We start from the raw sequence: 18,530 nt of genomic DNA on the forward strand, positions 1-18,530 counted from the left end.
GCCCACACGTCACGCCTCCAGTCGGTCGTGTTTTTCCGGGAAAAATCGGTACAGACTATCTTTCTCTTATAAATATAATAAAACTAAAGACTTTTTGGATTTATGAAGGATGCAGTACTACTCTATATGTACTCAAGATTAACAGGATATTGAGTGAAAACGAGCATTTCACCCCCCCTTTAAATTTCAGGTGTCTGGTCCAAGCGTGTACGTCTGCAGACTGCAAGACAACGGTGAGAATCTTATTTTTTTCCGAAATAATTATTTAAATTGAAGTGTATAAGTCATTTTCATACAGTGGTATTGTTTTTCAGGCTCAGTCTATCTGTGACCTACATAATATAGCATATTTGTGATTTAGCTGTAAACATGTTTTATAATGCATAACTAACAGGGGAGCTCCATTAAGTACACGACTCAATAGTAGATTTACATAAACTATATATACTTCTTTAAACTATATATACTTCTTGAAGACCAGTACTAAAATGTCTATTTATCATCTGACTGGATAATGTTTGATAAGTTTGGGTTGGTGTCGCTGTTGGACAGTGTTTTCTCTACTTCCTGTTGGCCTTCTGTAGCTAATCATAGCTCCATGTAGCTGTTTTTATTTTATATTTTTTCTCTATAATCTTTCTTACTATCACTGTCTGTTTGTTTGTTTTTTTAATTGTAAAATATAACTTAATTCACACCATATTTCTGATACTACCGATCAATCTTATCAGATTAACTTTGATCGTTCACTCTTCCGTGACTGCAGCACACCTGCAAAGCGTTAGCACTCGTTAGCTTGTCATTAGCGTTTTCTTTTCTCCTCTCCTCTCCTCTCTCACGCTGCAGTTTTCCACAAGTTCATCAAACAACCGCAGTAAGAATATTTCATCAAGCACGGTGAGTAATGGCTTCTCCTACAATTGTTATTTGCACCTCTTGCCACATGTACAGTTTATCTATCTCTGTCGCTGATGAGGGATTCACATGTGATAAATGCAGGGAAACAGTTAGGCTGACAGAGAAGATTTCAGAATTAGAGACACGCATCCAAACTTTAATTGAGGACAGTAAGAATGTTAGGGCTCTAGATATGGCTTTGGATGCGTCTAGCTCAGGGATTCCTGTACATTGTCCGGTTCCAGCAGAGCCCCTGCAGCAGGGCAACTGGGTGACGGTGAGGCAGCGTAGTCGTGGGTCAAAACACCGCTCTTCTGTTCCGATCAAAACATTAAACAGGTTCTCCCCACTCAGTGATGCACCCACTGAGAAACCTGATGAAAGTGCTCTAGTTATTGGCGATTCTATTGTACGGAACGTGAATATAGAGACACCAGCCACCATAGTCAAATGTTTACCGGGAGCCAGAGCGCCTGACATCTTGGCAAATTTAAAAGTGCTGGCTAATGCTAAACGTAAATACAGTAAGATTGTTATTCATGCCGGCGCTAATGATGTTCGACTTCGCCAGTCGGAGATCACTAAAAATAACTTTAAAGAGGTGTGTGAACTTGCAAGCACGATGTCAGACACTGTAATATGCTCTGGTCCCCTCCCTGCTTACCGTGAAGATGAGATGCATAGCAGATTGTCATCACTCAATGGCTGGATGTCTAAGTGGTGCCCACAGAATAACATAGGTTTCATAGACAATTGGACGAGCTTTTGGGGCAGACCTGACCTGTTTAAAAGAGATGGTCTTCATCCCTCCCGGGGTGGAGCTGCTCTTCTCTCTAGAAATATGGCAAATAGTCTTAGTGTTTATACTTGACTAACTGGGGCCCAGGTCAGGAAGCAGACAGACTGGCTAAACCGACCGTCTGCTAGCTGCCTCCCGTCACAGAGGTCAGTTAATTCTCAGCACATCGAGACTCTTTCACCTAGATATCACACTATAGAGACTGTGTCTGTTCCACGAACTAGAAAATACAAAAAACGTCCAAACCAAGTTAAGGTTAACAATTTAATTGAGGTTCAACAAATAAAAAACAAATGCAATATGGATAAACAAATGATAAAGATTGGCTTATTGAATATCAGATCCATTTCTACGAAAACACTTTTTGTAAATAATATGATAACTGATCATAATATAGATGTGCTCTGCTTGACAGAAACCTGGCTAAAACCTGATGATTACATTATTTTAAATGAGTCCACCCCCCAAGATTATTGTTATAAACACGAGCCGCGTCTAAAAGGCAAAGGGGGAGGTGTTGCTTCAATTTATAATAACGTTTTCAGGATTTCTCAGAGGGCAGGCTTCAAGTATAACTCGTTTGAAGTAATGGTGCTTCATATAACATTATCCAGAGAAACCAATGTTAATGATAAATCCCCTGTTATGTTTGTACTGGCTACTGTATACAGGCCACCAGGGCACCATACAGACTTTATTAAAGAGTTTGGTGATTTTACATCCGAGTTAGTTCTGGCTGCAGATAAAGTCTTAATAGTTGGTGATTTTAATATCCATGTCGATAATGAAAAAGATGTATTGGGATCAGCATTTATAGACATTCTGAACTCTATTGGTGTTAGACAACACGTTTCAGGACCTACTCATTGTCGAAATCATACTCTAGATTTAATACTGTCACATGGAATTGATGTTGATAGTGTTGAAATTATTCAGCCAAGTGATGATATCTCAGATCATTATTTAGTTCTGTGTAAACTTCATATAGCCAAAATTGTAAATTCTACTTCTTGTTACAAGTATCGAAGAACCATCACTTCTACCACAAAAGACTGCTTTTTAAGTTATCTTCCTGATGTATCCGAATTCCTTAGCATATCCAAAACCTCAGAACAACTTGATGATGTAACAGAAACTATGGACTCTCTCTTTTCTAGCACTTTAAATACAGTTGCTCCTTTACGCTTAAGAAAGGTTAAGGAAAACAGTTTGACACCATGGTATAATGAGCATACTCGCACCCTAAAGAGAGCAGCCCGAAAAATGGAGCGCAGCTGGAGGAAAACAAAACTAGAGGTATTTCGTATTGCTTGGCGGGAAAGTAGCATATCCTACCGAAAAGCATTAAAAACTGCTAGATCTGATTACTTTTCTTCTCTTTTAGAAGAAAACAAACATAACCCCAGGTATTTATTCAATACAGTGGCTAAATTAACGAAAAATAAAGCCTCAACAAGTGTTGACATTTCCCAACACCACAGCAGTAATGACTTTATGAACTACTTTACTTCTAAAATCGATACTATTAGAGATAAAATTGCAACCATTCAGCCGTCAGCTACAGTTTCGCATCAGACAGTGCACTATAGACCCCCTGAGGAACAGTTCCACTCATTCTCTACTATAGGAGAGGAAGAATTGTATAAACTTGTTAAATCATCTAAACTTACAACATGTATGTTAGACCCTATACCATCTAAGCTCTTAAAAGAGGTGCTTCCAGAAGTCATAGGTCCTCTTCTGACTATTATTAATTCCTCATTGTTATTAGGACATGTCCCCAAAACCTTCAAACTGGCTGTTATTAAGCCTCTCATAAAAAAGCCACAACTTGACCCCAGAGAACTAGTTAATTATAGATCTCGAATCTCCCTTTTCTGTCCAAGATACTAGAAAAGGTGGTATCCTCACAATTATATTCCTTCTTAGAGAAAAATAGTATATGTGAGGATTTCCAGTCAGGATTTAGACCGTATCATAGTACTGAAACTGCTCTCCTTAGAGTTACAAATGATCTGCTCTTATCATCTGATCGTGGGTGTATCTCTCTATTAGTTTTATTGGATCTTAGTGCTGCGTTTGACACAATTGACCACAACATTCTTTTGCATAGACTTGAACACTTTGTTGGCATCAGTGGAAGTGCATTAGCATGGTTTAAATCGTACTTATATGACCGCCATCAGTTCGTAGCAGTGAATGAAGATGTATCATCGATCACAAGTGCAGTATGGAGTACCTCAAGGCTCAGTTCTAGGGCCGCTACTCTTCACGCTTTATATGTTACCCTTGGGAGATATCATCAGGAAACATGGTGTTAGCTTTCACTGTTATGCTGATGATACGCAGCTCTATATTTCCTCGCAGCCCGGTGAAACACACCAATTTGAAAAACTAATGGAATGCATAGTCGATATAAAAAATTGGATGACGAGTAATTTCTTACTGCTAAATTCAGAAAAAACAGAGGTGTTAATCATAGGGCCTAAAAACTCTACTTGTAATAACCTAGAACACTGTCTAAGACTTGATGGTTGCTCTGTCAATTCTTCGTCATCAGTTAGGAACCTAGGTGTGCTACTTGATCGCAATCTTTCCTTAGAAAGCCACGTTTCTAGCATTTGTAAAACTGCATTTTTCCATCTCAAAAATATATCTAAATTACGGCCTATGCTCTCAATGTCAAATGCAGAAATGTTAATCCATGCATTTATGACTTCAAGGTTAGACTACTGTAATGCTTTATTGGGTGGTTGTTCTGCACGCTTGGTAAACAAACTACAGCTAGTCCAAAATGCAGCAGCAAGAGTTCTTACTAGAACCAGGAAGTATGACCATATTAGCCCGGTCCTGTCCACACTGCACTGGCTCCCTATCAAACATCGTATAGATTTTAAAATATTGCTTATTACTTATAAAGCCCTGAATGGTTTAGCACCTCAGTATTTGAATGAGCTCCTTTTACATTATACTCCTCTACGTCCGCTACGTTCTCAAAACTCAGGCAATTTGATAATACCTAGAATATCAAAATCAACTGCGGGCGGCAGATCCTTTTCCTATTTGGCGCCTAAACTCTGGAATAACCTACCTAACATTGTTCGGGAGGCAGACACACTCTTGCAGTTTAAATCTAGATTAAAGACCCATCTCTTTAACCTGGCATACACATAACATACTAATATGCTTTTAATATCCAAATCCGTTAAAGGATTTTTAGGCTGCATTAATTAGGTAAACTGGAACCGGAACACTTCACATAACACCGTACTTTCTACATCATTAGAAGAATGGCATCTACGCTAATATTTGTCTGTTTCTCTCTTGTTCCGAGGTCACCGTGGCCACCAGATCCAGTCTGTGTCCAGATCAGAGGGTCACTGCAGTCACCCAGATCCAGTACGTATCCAGACCAGATGGTGGATCAGCACCTAGAAAGGACCTCTACTGCCCTGAAAGACAGCGGAGACCAGGACAACTAGAGCCCCAGATACAGATCCCCTGTAAAGACCTTGTCTCAGAGGAGCACCAGGACAAGACCACAGGAAACAGATGATTCTTCTGCACAATCTGACTTTGCTGCAGCCTGGAATTGAACTACTGGTTTCGTCTGGTCAGAGGAGAACTGGCACCCCAACTGAGCCTGGTTTCTCCCAAGGTTTTTTTCTCCATTCTGTCACCGATGGAGTTTCGGTTCCTTGCCGCTGTCGCCTCTGGCTTGCTTAGTTGGGGTCACTTCATCTACAGCGATATCGTTGACTTGATTGCAAATTAAAACAGACACTATTTCAACTGAACAGAGATGACATCAATGAATTCAATGATGAACTGCCTTTAACTATCATTTTGCATTATTGAGACACTGTTTTCCAAATGAATGTTGTTCAGTGCTTTGGCGCAATGTATTTTGTTTAAAGCACTATATAAATAAAGGTGATTGATTGATTGATTGATAAGTATTGTAGATGAGCACATCCAATCTCAAAATCTCGTTTTGAGGTCTCGCGTGGTTCTGTGTGATTTGAACAACTTCAAGTTACGCCTCCTACTTCAAGTTACGCCCACTTCAAGTTACGCCCCCGTCTTGCAGTCTGCAGACAGACCCTTCTCGTCTGGTCTGGTCCAGGCACAACACAAGTGTGACTGCCGAATGAACATTACCAGAGTGTTAAACGTACATCGAAATGATTGCTTTTAAATTAATTTTCATTCAAGTCAGAAATATAACATGAACCCAATAACATCAACATAAGCCAATGAGTAATTTATTAGGGTCATAACAGGTAGAAAGAGCATTTAACATTTAACACCCTGTACGCCTTTCACTAGTTTACAACATAATACTCTTTGGATATCTACCTTGGTAGTATCATGTCTTTTAGACATTTTGGAAAGTGCAGGATTGTGTGAGTTTGTTAGGTGTCAGTAGAGACTTGATTCTTTACTGCTGCATATCTGCATCTGCTCACTGGCTGCTGGTTGGTTTCATCGCCCTTCACTGAACTTTCTCATGATTCACCCCCACATGATGTTTCACATCAAAATAACATAGCAGCTTTGTTTCACTTCACTTTCACTCTGGAACTTACGTACTGTGAACGTGTTTGCTTTCACTCAGATAATTCCTCTTCATCCTCTATAATCACCTTCGAATATGAACAATTATCCATTTAAATCTGTTGGGGATCCTAAACCATTATCATGCTGTATCTTTCAACTATGTCAAGCTTTTTTTATATATATTTTTTTCGGATTTCTCCTGTGTAAGTAACCGATTTTGCTTATTATGTTTTTGAAATACAGTGTTCCTAAAAGTTTTTGAAAACTTATGTCACACTTGATATTGTATGAATAACATTAAGTGGATCATCAGAACTACAACTGTGGTTACTCTGCTTGAGGTTTCTGTATGCATAGCCAGTGTATGTATAGCCTACTCCAAACACTTTATAGAACAATATTTTATTGTAGTTTATTTTTTTTTAAACACAGTAATGTATTATATTATGAATGTTTTTTTCAGAATTTATATCTATTTCCCACAAAAACAACGATTGTTCTTTTTACCATATATATAGACACACAGAAAGAGAGAGAGAGAGAGAGATAGAGAGAGAGAGATCACACGTTGCCACATGTGCTGAAAAGAGGCATTAAAAATGTGTAAAAAGACAAATGGTCTTAATTGTCCTGACTTCTGTATCTTCCAGTGGCACGTCATTCCTTGGGGTTCAGTTTAGAGACACTGAATCCAAGAGTTTTCACTGCTCCTGAGGTAGGCTCTCATTTTGGCCATCAGGTTTGTCATTTTGGACCTACGCAAGGAGACAGGTGAGGCCTGCATTTTAATAAGGTCGAAATAACTCTTTATGGTAATGACCAAATTTAGAGATTATTTTACATTATTATTTTATATTGTGACCAAAATCACTCATTCCTAACTCTATATAAATGACCACAAAAAGTTTGTGTCTGTTTACTGGAAAATTATGAGGTTATAATTCATAATCCACAGTCAGGAAATCTTCTAAAATGTTTTAAAATTTCCTTCTCCCTAAGTACATCTCTGAATCATCATATACAGACATTAATACAGTTGCAGTAATGTTGCGTTAATGTCCTGTTGAAACACTGCATTTCCTTCCTTTACAATAATTGTCTTGTTCCCTTTTTAGTGTGTTAGTGACGGCACCTAACCTTCATAATGGAACTGGTGGTCTTTATAGGTGTTCTTACAGTGGTAATCAGTGTATGCTGCTCCCAGTGACAGGTGATATTGCTCAACACCATTACACTACATAAAACACTAAAACAATTATAATCTTAAATCAAATTTAACCACTCTTTTCTTTTCTATCATATCCAAAAAAAAAAAAAAAAAGTTACTCAGTTAGTCTAGTACGTGTTCTGTACTAGACTAACTGAGACTCTTCATGGCACTTGTATACTGTTGTTGTTCTCTTGTTGGTCTGATTGCTTCTATTGTTCTCATTTGTAAGTTGCTTTGGATAAAAGCAACTGCTAAATGATTAAATGTAAATGTCAATTTTGCATGTACATCATTATAATACTGTATTATGCTTCAAAGCTTACTAGAAGCAACCAACATTTTGGATATCTCCTTTATCTGACCTATCCATTTCAGGGAAAGACGTTCTTCTTATAACAGAGAGATACCAACATCAGCAGCACATTATAGAGGAGTTTTTATGACCGTCAATCACTGTTTGCAATTACAATTAATGACAAATTCCACAAAAATGTACAGGTCTTTTTGTTTTGGTCATGGGTTGGAGCAGTAGTTGGTATTAGGTGTTCAAAATGGGCCCACCAGCAATAATATCAGGCCCACAGGCAAATTATTTTGATGACATCTGGTTCTGAAATAGATTTATCTCATGACAGCAACAGCTACTCACAGAGTATGTGAGCATGCGGGGTGGAGCGCTGAGTGGAGTGGTGTGATTTTGAAAGGACCAAGGGGTGGATTCAAAAGTGTGCTCCACCACCACTCAATTACAAATTGTAATTGGTTAAATTAATATTATCTTAAAAATATGTATGTTTTAAGCATATGATTATGCACAAACTAAGCTCACTTATCTGATAGAATATTTTCATTTAACAAACTTGCTTAATCATTGTTATACATTGTTAACTGTGACTTTCTCACTGTGAAACACATATTGCTTTAACTCTGATATATTGTATATCTTGCCTAATCTCTTATGAAGTCATATTATTTAGTTAAGGTTAAATACATTTACCAACACCATCAGATTAATGTATAACTGCTCTGCTGTGTTTTGGTTTGACCTCAGCTTGGTTCTTTCATATCCACTTTTGTGAGATAGAAAATATGAAAGTCATCACATGTATTTTAATGGGGTTTTTTTCTTAGTAATACAAACAAAAAAGTAATTGATATATTGGACCCACTTTATATTAAGTGGCCTTAACTACTATGTACTTACATTTTAATTAATAATTTAGTACAATGTACTTATTCTGTACATACATGTTTTTACATTGTACTTATATTAAAAAAAAAACTACATGTAATTACATCTGTATTTAATTTCTGTAATTACATTTATAATTACACTGTTGACCCATACTTTACACCTTAACCCACCCTTAAACTTACCCATACCTCCAACCCTCTCCCTAACTTTACCCCTATCCCACCTCAATAGCAGCAAAAGTGTTTTAAAATACAATATGAACACAATAAGTACATTGTACTTATTTTTTTATGTAAGTACATAGTAGTTAAGGCCACCTAATATAAAGTGGGACCTATATTTATTTATTTGTTTACTTACAGCTTTGACATCGAGAACTATGAGGAATAGATTATTTCCTCACTCAAAAAGAGGAAGTAAATCTCCAAAGTTTGTGTCAAAGTTTCAACACTGCATTTTACTGAAAAAAAAAGTCCCCGAAAAGTCCTTACACATGGCTCTTAACACAACACTATTTCTTGTAAAGTTGGAACATATTGTGAAAGATGCCATACAAATGCATATAAACTATAAAAGGTGTGTTTTAAAGTTTCTGGTATTTGAATTAAATGCTAAATTTGATTTCACTTTCAGTTGATCCAGGCATTGCGTTAGGTTTGGCTCTCACCTGTGATGATGCTCAAGCTTTGGTAAGTAGTGTTGATTATTATGGCAGTGGTAAAAACAAGTTGAGTAAGAGGTGAATAAAATGCATTTGTCCTGATGCATGCTTAAATGAATAAATGTTTCCGCAGGCTGACTTTCTGTATGAGGCATTCAATGTAGTAAATTTCTTAAATGAAAAGAAAACCTGACTTAAAACAAAAAAATATATATACTGCTTACAGGTTCGATCTTATAGCTTCATGTGTATGCTCTTGCACCAGCACAAAAGTGCCAGACTCTAACCAGAGTCAGAAGTGCCAGACTGTCCTTGCAAAGTTGAAACTGCCCCACCTTATAGAAACAGCCTTTCTGCCTCTGATGCATTGTAGGCTTGTCTGCATGTTCAGGAAACAATCCTCATCCTCCATAAAATGTGTTTTTCTGTAACAGTGTTGTAAATATAACTTAACCACTGATTTGAAGTTGTGTCCTCTTTTGGAAGGCCAAACAAAGTAGTTTCACTTTCACAACTAAACACACAGTAACTCCACAACATGGTGCCGGTTGCAAAATTCACTGCGTTTACATGGACACTACTAATCCGATCGTAATAGGACTAGAAGCACAATAAGAATAAAAGAAAAATCACATGTAAACATGTAAATCGGATAGAATTGGCCAGATCCGGCAAAATTTTGATCGGATTGTAAGGGGTGGTTTATTCCTTTTGTAATCTGAGCTAGAGGACATGTAAACACTTGATCGGATTGAACACCGAAACTGGAAAGTAGTGCACATGCGCAGTGATGTAGAAATAGCGTAATGACGTATGACGCGTGGAGCGAGCTGTTCTTCCTGGTGAATAAAGTGTCATAAATACAGTAAGTGTCCTCTCATTATAAAACTCCCCTTTCACTCAGCGTATGTGAAGTGGAATAGGACCACATCCCACCAGTCCTTTTTTAAGACTCTAATCAACAGACAACTAGTATTGGGTGCGGGTTTGGGTGCAGGAAGGGGCACTTTTACACCTTTTTTTTTTTTTTTTGAGTAACGTTAAGCAGCACAACACTTCATGTGCTGGTCATCGCCTAATTAGGACCCGAAGCAGATAAATATCACGTGTGCCTTTTAAAACAGTATGCATCAGCAGCGGGAAACTCTGTATATTCATGCAGTGTGCGCATGTCAAAAGAGTAAATCCGATCAAAAGCTTGTGACATGTAAACGCGCATATCAACCCAATCACTTTATTCAGCGTTCATGTAAACACTATGTTCGGATTCATCAATCAAACTGAATTAATTCCGATGGAAGCAAAAAGTGTCCATGTAAACGGACCTAGTGAGAATGAAAGTTCTGCTTTCTTTGTGTGAACATTTGGGCAGTTTTATGCAAATCTTTCCACATTGTGACTTAGACATGTGAAGTGGTGTTAGAATGAGCCTTTTTAGGAGGGCATGTTTGTCTTAACTTTTATAAAGAATTTTTCTTAGGATTCGAGATTTTAGTCTTTAGTATTTAGTCTAACTTTACAGAGCTTGTAACATTCCAAACAGAACGGAAAAAATAAATCACACCATATGACCCCTTTTAGTTTCTACCAGGCCTAAAAGTCTACCCCTTACTTCCAGGGAGGCCAAAGAATGGCCAACGCCCTGTCTGCTAAAGGCATAATTTCTGGCTCAAGACATTTTAGGTTTCTAAAAAAAGGAAGGAAATTGCTAAAGGAAAGGTAACAATCACCTTCTTATAATCATGAGCTTCATCTTTCAAACTTAATGTAAAGACAGTTAATAATGTCCTCAGTTTTACCATCAGTTCAAGTCCGAAAGGGGAACAGAGTCACATGACAGGCACACTGATGAAGCTCGTATGTGTTTGCACTCCATGACACAAGCCATGGACGGTTAAGACAGCTGCCTCTATGATGTGACCCTGTCTCTTTTTCTCATACACATACACAAGCTCTCTCTATCACAAACACACAATGCTCCAATCTCAGAATTTGAACAGTCAGTAACAAATACTTAAACTAATAACAAAACATACTTACAGTACCTTATTCAGAAGTGCCAGATTCTTGTAGCAAAGTCAGAATTACCTCCTCTACTACAGTAGGTTCATGAAAATACATTGCTGTTCTGTTGTAACTCGTTCACATATCGCGTCTTTTGCATGCTCAAGTTCGTTATATCAAATGTAGGCGTGCGGTATGCGCACTCATAATGGAAGCGACGTGGCAGCGATGCGCACGCGGTGCGACAAGCAAATTTTTTCCAGGCGCGTCCACACCGCATTGAGTTAATTTCCGCGTCTTCATGGAGAGAGCAGGTCATGGTTGCTTAGTAACGACAGACTCCTCAAGAGCGCAAGTGCCCGAAGGATTTGGGGAAAAAATAATCAGAAAATGGCGTGCCTAGTGTTTTCCATGCGTTTTTAGATGTGATATGTGAACGGACCCTTACAGTACGAAAACTCCTGCTTAATACAAAGAGTGACGATGGCGGAGACAGCTAAACTTTCCAAAGTCTGGTTACACTTCACTAGAGTTGATGCAGACAACGCTGGTTGTCATAAGCGCAACAACATTTTTTGCATGTAAGGGCGGAAACACAAGCAATCAGTCAAAGCATCTTTCAAAAGTGCATTATGTGCAGACCGAGAAATGCAAAGTTTTCGACTGCCTAACACAACACAATGTAACACAACACAAAGTACCGATAAGAATACCGTTAAAGTACCGGACCGTTAAGCAGTATCGGTAAGAGTAGTAATACCTTTAAAACCTTAGCAATACCCATCCCTATCGGCACGAAAACAATAAGGCGTTAAATTCTAATATAACAGTTGCCTAAAAAAAACTCACAGTGGAGGCTGAGCTAGAATATTTTAAACTCACGTGCGAATGGGTTAAATGTTGTAATTATGTACATTATATATATAAAAATTATATATATAATAATAGTCGGATCACTTCCTCCTCACTCCTAACCTCAACATATGGTCCCTGACACATCACTTACCCCTCCACACGTCATCTTTCGACGTAACCTAGGCACACTTTCACCCTCCTGGCTTTCTGCAATAGTTTCATCTTCACTTCCTTCCCCTAAACTGTTTGCATCTTTGGATGCTAACAGTGCTACTGATACTTTCTGCTCCACTCTTACATCTTGTTTAGACACTGTTTGCCCCATATCTTCCAGGCCAGCCCGTAACACCCATTCTGTCCCTTGGTTATCTGATGATCTACGCAAACACCGTTCTAAGCTTAAAACTGCTGAAAGGGTGTGGCGCAAATCCAAAAATACTACTGACCTTAATTTGTATCAGTTACTTCTATATTCTATCTCTGCTAATGTCTCCACTGCTAAATTGACATACTACCATAATTAAAAATTTGTCTAACTCTCGCTTGCTTTTTAAAACATTTTCCTCACTTCTTTGTCCTCCTACTCCCCCTCCTGCTTCATCTCTAATAGCTGACGACTTTGCAACATTTTTCATTAATAATATTAAACACATTAGTGCACAATTTTCCACACCACAATCAGTCAAGCTCATATCACCAGCAAACTTACACTCATTTACATCCTTCTCTTCACTCTCTGAGGCAGAAGTCTCAAAACTCATCCTTTCTAATCACCCTACAACTTGCCCACTTGATCCTATTCCATCTCCACTCCTTCAAGTCATTTCTCCTGCAGTTGTACCTGCACTTACTCACATCATCAACACATCCCTCCACACTGGTGTTTTTCCCTCATCATTTAGACAGTTACGTAAAACTCCACTCCTTAGAAACCCAACCTCAACCCATCTCTTTTAGAGAACTACAGACCAGATTCCCTTCTTCCTTTCATTGCAAAAACACTTGAACGAGCTGTGTTCAACCAAATCTCTATATTTCCCACACACAACAACCTCCTTGACAGCAAGGCAAGGGCGGAATCCAAATCTTTAGGACTTATCCTGCTTGATCTTTCCACTGCTTTTGACACGGGTAACCACCTCCTATCAACCCTACTGGCAAAAGGCATCTCAGGAAACACACTTACTGGTTTGAGTCTTACCTATCAGATAGGTCCTTCAAAGTAGCTTGGAGAGGTGAGGTGTCCAAGTCAAAACATCTAACTACTGGGGTGCCTCAGGGCTCAGTTCTTGGATCACTTCTCCTCTCTGTCTACATGGAAATATTAGGTACTGTCATTCAGAAACATGGCTTTTCATACCACTGCTATGCTGATGACACTCAACTCTACCTCTCATTCTATCCTGATGATCCAATGGTAGCTATTCACATCTCAGCTTGTCTAACAGACATTTCTTCCTGGATGATGGACCATCACCTTCAACTCAACCTTGCTAAGATAGAACTGCTTTTGATTCCAGCAAACCCATAGTTTCATCACAATTTCACCATCAAGTTAGGCACATCAACCATAACTCCTTCAAAAACATCTAGAAGCCTTGGAGTTATGATCGATGATCAGCTGACTTTCTCAGAGCACATTTCTAAAACTGTCCGATCCTGCAGATTTGCTTTCTTCAACATCAAGAAGATCAATCCCTTTCTTTCGGAACATGCTGCACAACTCCTTGTTCAAGCTCTTGTTCTGTCCAGGCTGGACTATTGCAATGCCCTCTTGGCAGGACTTCCAGCCAATTCTATCAAACCTTTACAATTAATTCAGAACGCGGCAGCAAGATTAATTTTTAATGAGCCGAAAAGAATACATGTCACACCTCTGTTTATCAATTTGCACTGGCTTCCAATAGCTGCTTGCATAACATTCAAGGCATTGATGTTTGCCTACAAAACTACCACTGGCTCTGCACCCATTTACCTAAATTAATTACTTCAGACTTATGTACCCTCTAGAAGCTTGCGTTCTGCAAGTGAACGTCACTTTATTGTGCCATCCCAAATAAACACAAAGTCACTATAACGATATAATGTTCGTAATCAACGGGAAGAAGGAGGCGGGAACCGGCGCACAATCAAAACATTTTAATAATTCAAAAATAAACACAAAACAGCGCACCAGCCCCTCACGGACGACTGGTGCGCACAAAATAAAAAGCAAACATAAAATAATGGCCCAGGCCTGGTCCTCTCTCGTCCTTCACTATAGTCGCTCCTGTTTTATATCCTTCCATCTCCTACGTGGGACTCGATACCGGCGGTGGGGCACAGGTGCAGCTCATCTCCAATCACTACACCTGGCCTCACTCCTCGTTCCCACGCCTCACGGCCCCGCCCCACTCGCCACATACCCCCATCACCCCTCGCAGGCTGGGGGGTACTCCTGAGACTGCGCTCTACCCCTCCCCCCTTCCCTCCGGGGGGGGCCGCTCATGGGGACCTGCGGGAACCTGGGGGTAGGACAGACGAGGCGAGAGAAAAGGAAATGGAAGGAGGAGTGACAGAGACGAGAGAGGGGAGAGAGAAAAAAAAAAAAAAAACGCACTGCTGCTCGGCCCTCCAACAGCTGGGTGATCTCCTCCGCGGTGCCTGGCGGTGGCAATGGACAGCCCTCGGCGGACGGCACGACACTCCTCCGCCGCCCGATGGACGGCGACGCCTCCTCCGATTTTGGGAGACGGCAGGAGTCCTCCGTTCCCTGCCCCTCCGGATTCCATCGCGGAGGCAGCAGGCTCCGGCCACCTGGCGAACGGCGCCGACTCCTCCGCTCCCTCACAGACGGCAGCCGCCCCTCCATATTGTGGGCGGCCGGCAGCGAGCTCGCCCGTCCCCGGCAACTCGCTCAAGCCCACCGCCTCGAGCGTCCATGGCGGCACATACCTCGCCAGCTTCAGGGCACCGCGGATTCACCACAGCGGCGAGGGATCTTCAGCAGCGCATCCTTCCTTCTCCCACAGTAACGATATAACGTTTGTAATCATTGGGAAGAAGGAGGTGGGAACCGGCGCACAATCAAAACATTTTAATAATTCAAAAATAAGCACAAAACAGCGCACCAGCCCCTCACGGACGACTGGTGCGCACAAAATAAAAAGCAAACATAAAATAATGGCCCAGGCCTGGTCCTCTCTCGTCCTTCACTATAGTCGCTCCAGTTTTATATCCTTCCATCTCCTACATGGGACTCGATACCGGCAGTGGGGTGCAGGTGCAGCTCATCTCCAATCACTACACCTGGCCTCACTCCTCGTTCCCACGCCTCTCGGCCCCGCCCCACTCGCCACAGTCACTTTTACGGACTTTTAAATTAAATGTTCCCTACGGGTGGAATGACCTCCCCAACTCAATCCGGGCAGCTGAGTCCTTAGCCATCTTCAAGAATCGGCTTAAAACACATCTCTTCCATCTTTATTTGACCCTCTAACTTTGACACTCACTATTCTAATTCTATTCTTAAAAAATAAAAAATCGAACTACTTTTCTAATCTTTTTGTGTTCTACTTTCTTTTTATTAATTATGGAATTGTATGTGTGTGTTTGTGTGTGTGTATGTGTAAAGACCTCTAACAATAGCTTGCTCTATTCTTTTTTAATTCTATGTTTTCTTTTTATTTATTATATTATATAAATTCCCATGCTATGTGTACTGTGTTAACCTAACTGAGACATGTTATAGCACTTATATATTATTGCTCTTTTTGTTGTTTTTGATTGCTTCCACTGTCCTCATCTGTAAGTCCTCATCTCTAAATGAATGAATGTAAAATGTGAATGTGTGTGTATATATATATATATATATTAGGGGTGTAACGATACGCGTATTCGTATTGAACCGTTCGGTACGAGGCTTTCGGTTCGGTACGCTTTCGGTTAGTTGAACTAATTAATTATATTTGAAAAAAAAAGTGAAATATAATGATATGCGTTCAACAAGGTAGCCCAATAACCCAAACGACGTAACAGGCAACGCCCCTGACACCCCCGAGGAAGAAAAAAACACCAACTTATATGATTATGTTAGGCTACTCAGTCAGGCGCTCACTCACTCAGTACGCGCTTTTTTTAGTTTTAGCTACAGACACCAAACTCGGTACTTATATTGTTCTTATTAAGACGGACAATTCACATCCCATTCGTCAAAATTTGTGATATCACAAATCCCGGAAAATGCTTGTTGTAGTCCAAAAAAATTGTTCATTGTTGTTTTTAAAAAAGTTATTTTTGTTAAATAAAATATCTCCTTTTGAATTGGACTTTGAGCATTGTAACTTTGCAGAACTTTTTTATCCTGAAACAGCAACATTAAAGACTATAATAGCACTCCTTTAATAGGCATTATTAAGCAGTTCATAAATACAGCTATCAAAATTTTGTTATTGAGCATATCTATACATTTCAATCATTGTTTTTTCACACTTTAAGGATCAATTTATAATTTACAAATTATTGCATTATTTACAAACCAGTTATTAAGGAGTTGTCAGTGGTTTATGAGATCATTAAGAAAGTGAAATTAAATGAACTTTTAGTGTAAATATATAAATCTTATTATTTAGACACATGGTAATAGTTGGTCAGTTTGTTCATAACTGCTTTATTGACATATATTCCAGCTGTAATTCTTGATAAAGTCAGGTTTTTATAAAACATTTAGTGATAGCCAGCTATGAAATAGTTCTGCTTGCATCACAGCTTGGTCTTCATCTGTGAGCTGAACAGTTTTACTGTTACATCCATGAGATTATGTCAATTCAGGTAAATGTCATGTCACAGGGTTTCAGAGGTCAGTATCAAATTAGTTTATTATTTTCAGCACAAATAGCTAAGTATTTTATTTTTATTTTAAATTATCCCTGAAACTGTCAGAAAAGGATAATGCCTAAGAGATTTCTTAAGCTTTAATGAAAATGTTGCAATTAGCAACAACAACAACAACAAAAAAAATATTTAAAATAAAGGTTTTTTTTTTTCTTCTGGTGATTAAAAATATGTTTAAGTCTCTCTCTCTCTCTCTCTAGCTGTCTGTCTGCCACTCAGCTCATGCCCATCCCCCACTCACACTCACACACACACACACACTCAGTCAGCACACATACATTGCTCAAACAGAAGGACAGAGTGAGTTGAGATGTCTGACAGTTTTTTTATTTTCTTTTAATCATACAGTGTTGTAAAGTCATGAAACTATGCATATTTCCTCAGAATGATTTGAACTCTTTTTTAAAAAAAAACTGCTTTTAAGTCTATGGAAGCTGCAAGTTAAAAATACAAGACAATTAATGATTCCCTTTTTTCCCTCGATTTGCTTCAAACTTCATCAGAATAATGACAAAACATGGCCGATGTAAATCTGTTGTGGGGATATTGATATCTTATATATTGTTGCCATGGCAACGTGTCAAACTTGAATATTCTGTTATGGTGATTTTGAGGCATATAACAACCTCAGATTTACATGAAACTCTAAACACATATCAGTATTATGTATAGCTAGACAATGGAAAAAGCTTTTAAAAGGGCGTGGAAGAGGCACTCTATAGCGCCACCTTTTGTCAAGAGTGGGGGGGGGGTAGTTTTAGCTACAGACACCAAACTCGGTACTTATATTGTTCTTATTAGGACGGACAACTTTCTAATTCACAGTCATCTGCTACGACCCAACGCGCCTCTCCTCAGGAGACAAATACTTGGGCATTACCATTGATCAGTCACTGTCTTTTACATTGCATGCCCAAGATTTGGTTAAAAAACTGAAGTTGAGGTTGGGTTTCTTTTTTAGAATCAAGTCTTGTTTATCTTTTGAAGCAAAAAAACAACTTGTAAATGCAACATTCTTGTCTGTTTTGGACTATGGTGACATTTTATATATGCATTCAACCTCCCAGTGTCTTCATGCTTTGGACTCTGTGTTTCATGGAGCCTTAAGATTCATCACAAACTTAAAATCTCACACTCATCACTGTCTGCTGTACTCTAGGGTCGGGTGGTTCTCCCTCTCCATTAGGCGTTAGATGCACTGGCATCTTTTTATTTATAAAGCAGTATTAGGAATACTTCCTCCTTATCTGAACGCTTACATCCTCCCGAGGTCTGCAGGGGCATATCACTTGCGTTCACAGGATCTGTTTTTATTGACAGTCCCTAAAGCCCGCACTGACTTTGGCAAATTAGCTTTTAATGTTGCAGCACCATCTGCATGGAATCAGCTTCAGAAGGAACTACAGTTGAAGGAGTTGGTCTCTTTTAAAGGCTTTTTAAAGGACCTTGCAGAAAGCCAGTCTGTCTGTCATTGTTT

At 39.3% G+C, this 18,530-nt stretch overlaps 1 protein-coding gene and 1 long non-coding RNA gene across 8 annotated transcripts in view; one reads left to right on the plus strand and one right to left on the minus strand.

Annotated features, from left to right (window-relative positions):
* Window positions 1-656: 656 nt before the first annotated feature.
* Window positions 657-18,530, minus strand: part of LOC127989103 (uncharacterized) — a 117,933-nt gene continuing 100,059 nt past the window's right edge. Inside the window, exon 2 of the long non-coding RNA XR_008162259.1 lies at window positions 657-933. This is a non-coding gene — a long non-coding RNA (uncharacterized LOC127989103). The remainder of the gene's footprint in view (window positions 934-18,530) is intronic.
* LOC127988917 (integrin alpha-X) overlaps window positions 6,259-18,530 on the plus strand; it is a 121,316-nt gene continuing 109,044 nt past the window's right edge. For all 7 annotated transcript variants that reach the window (XR_008162137.1, XM_052591389.1, XM_052591392.1 and 4 more), the window contains exons 1-4: window positions 6,259-6,459; window positions 6,907-7,027; window positions 7,372-7,466; window positions 9,295-9,350. Coding sequence is in view for 5 of the 7 variants with exons in the window: in XM_052591389.1 (XP_052447349.1) it covers window positions 6,351-6,459; window positions 6,907-7,027; window positions 7,372-7,466; window positions 9,295-9,350 (381 nt within the window). In the remaining 2 variants the exon portion in view is untranslated. The remainder of the gene's footprint in view (window positions 6,460-6,906; window positions 7,028-7,371; window positions 7,467-9,294; window positions 9,351-18,530) is intronic.

This window comes from Carassius gibelio, chromosome A5 (assembly GCF_023724105.1).
Source record: "Carassius gibelio isolate Cgi1373 ecotype wild population from Czech Republic chromosome A5, carGib1.2-hapl.c, whole genome shotgun sequence".
NCBI lineage: Eukaryota > Metazoa > Chordata > Actinopteri > Cypriniformes > Cyprinidae > Carassius > Carassius gibelio.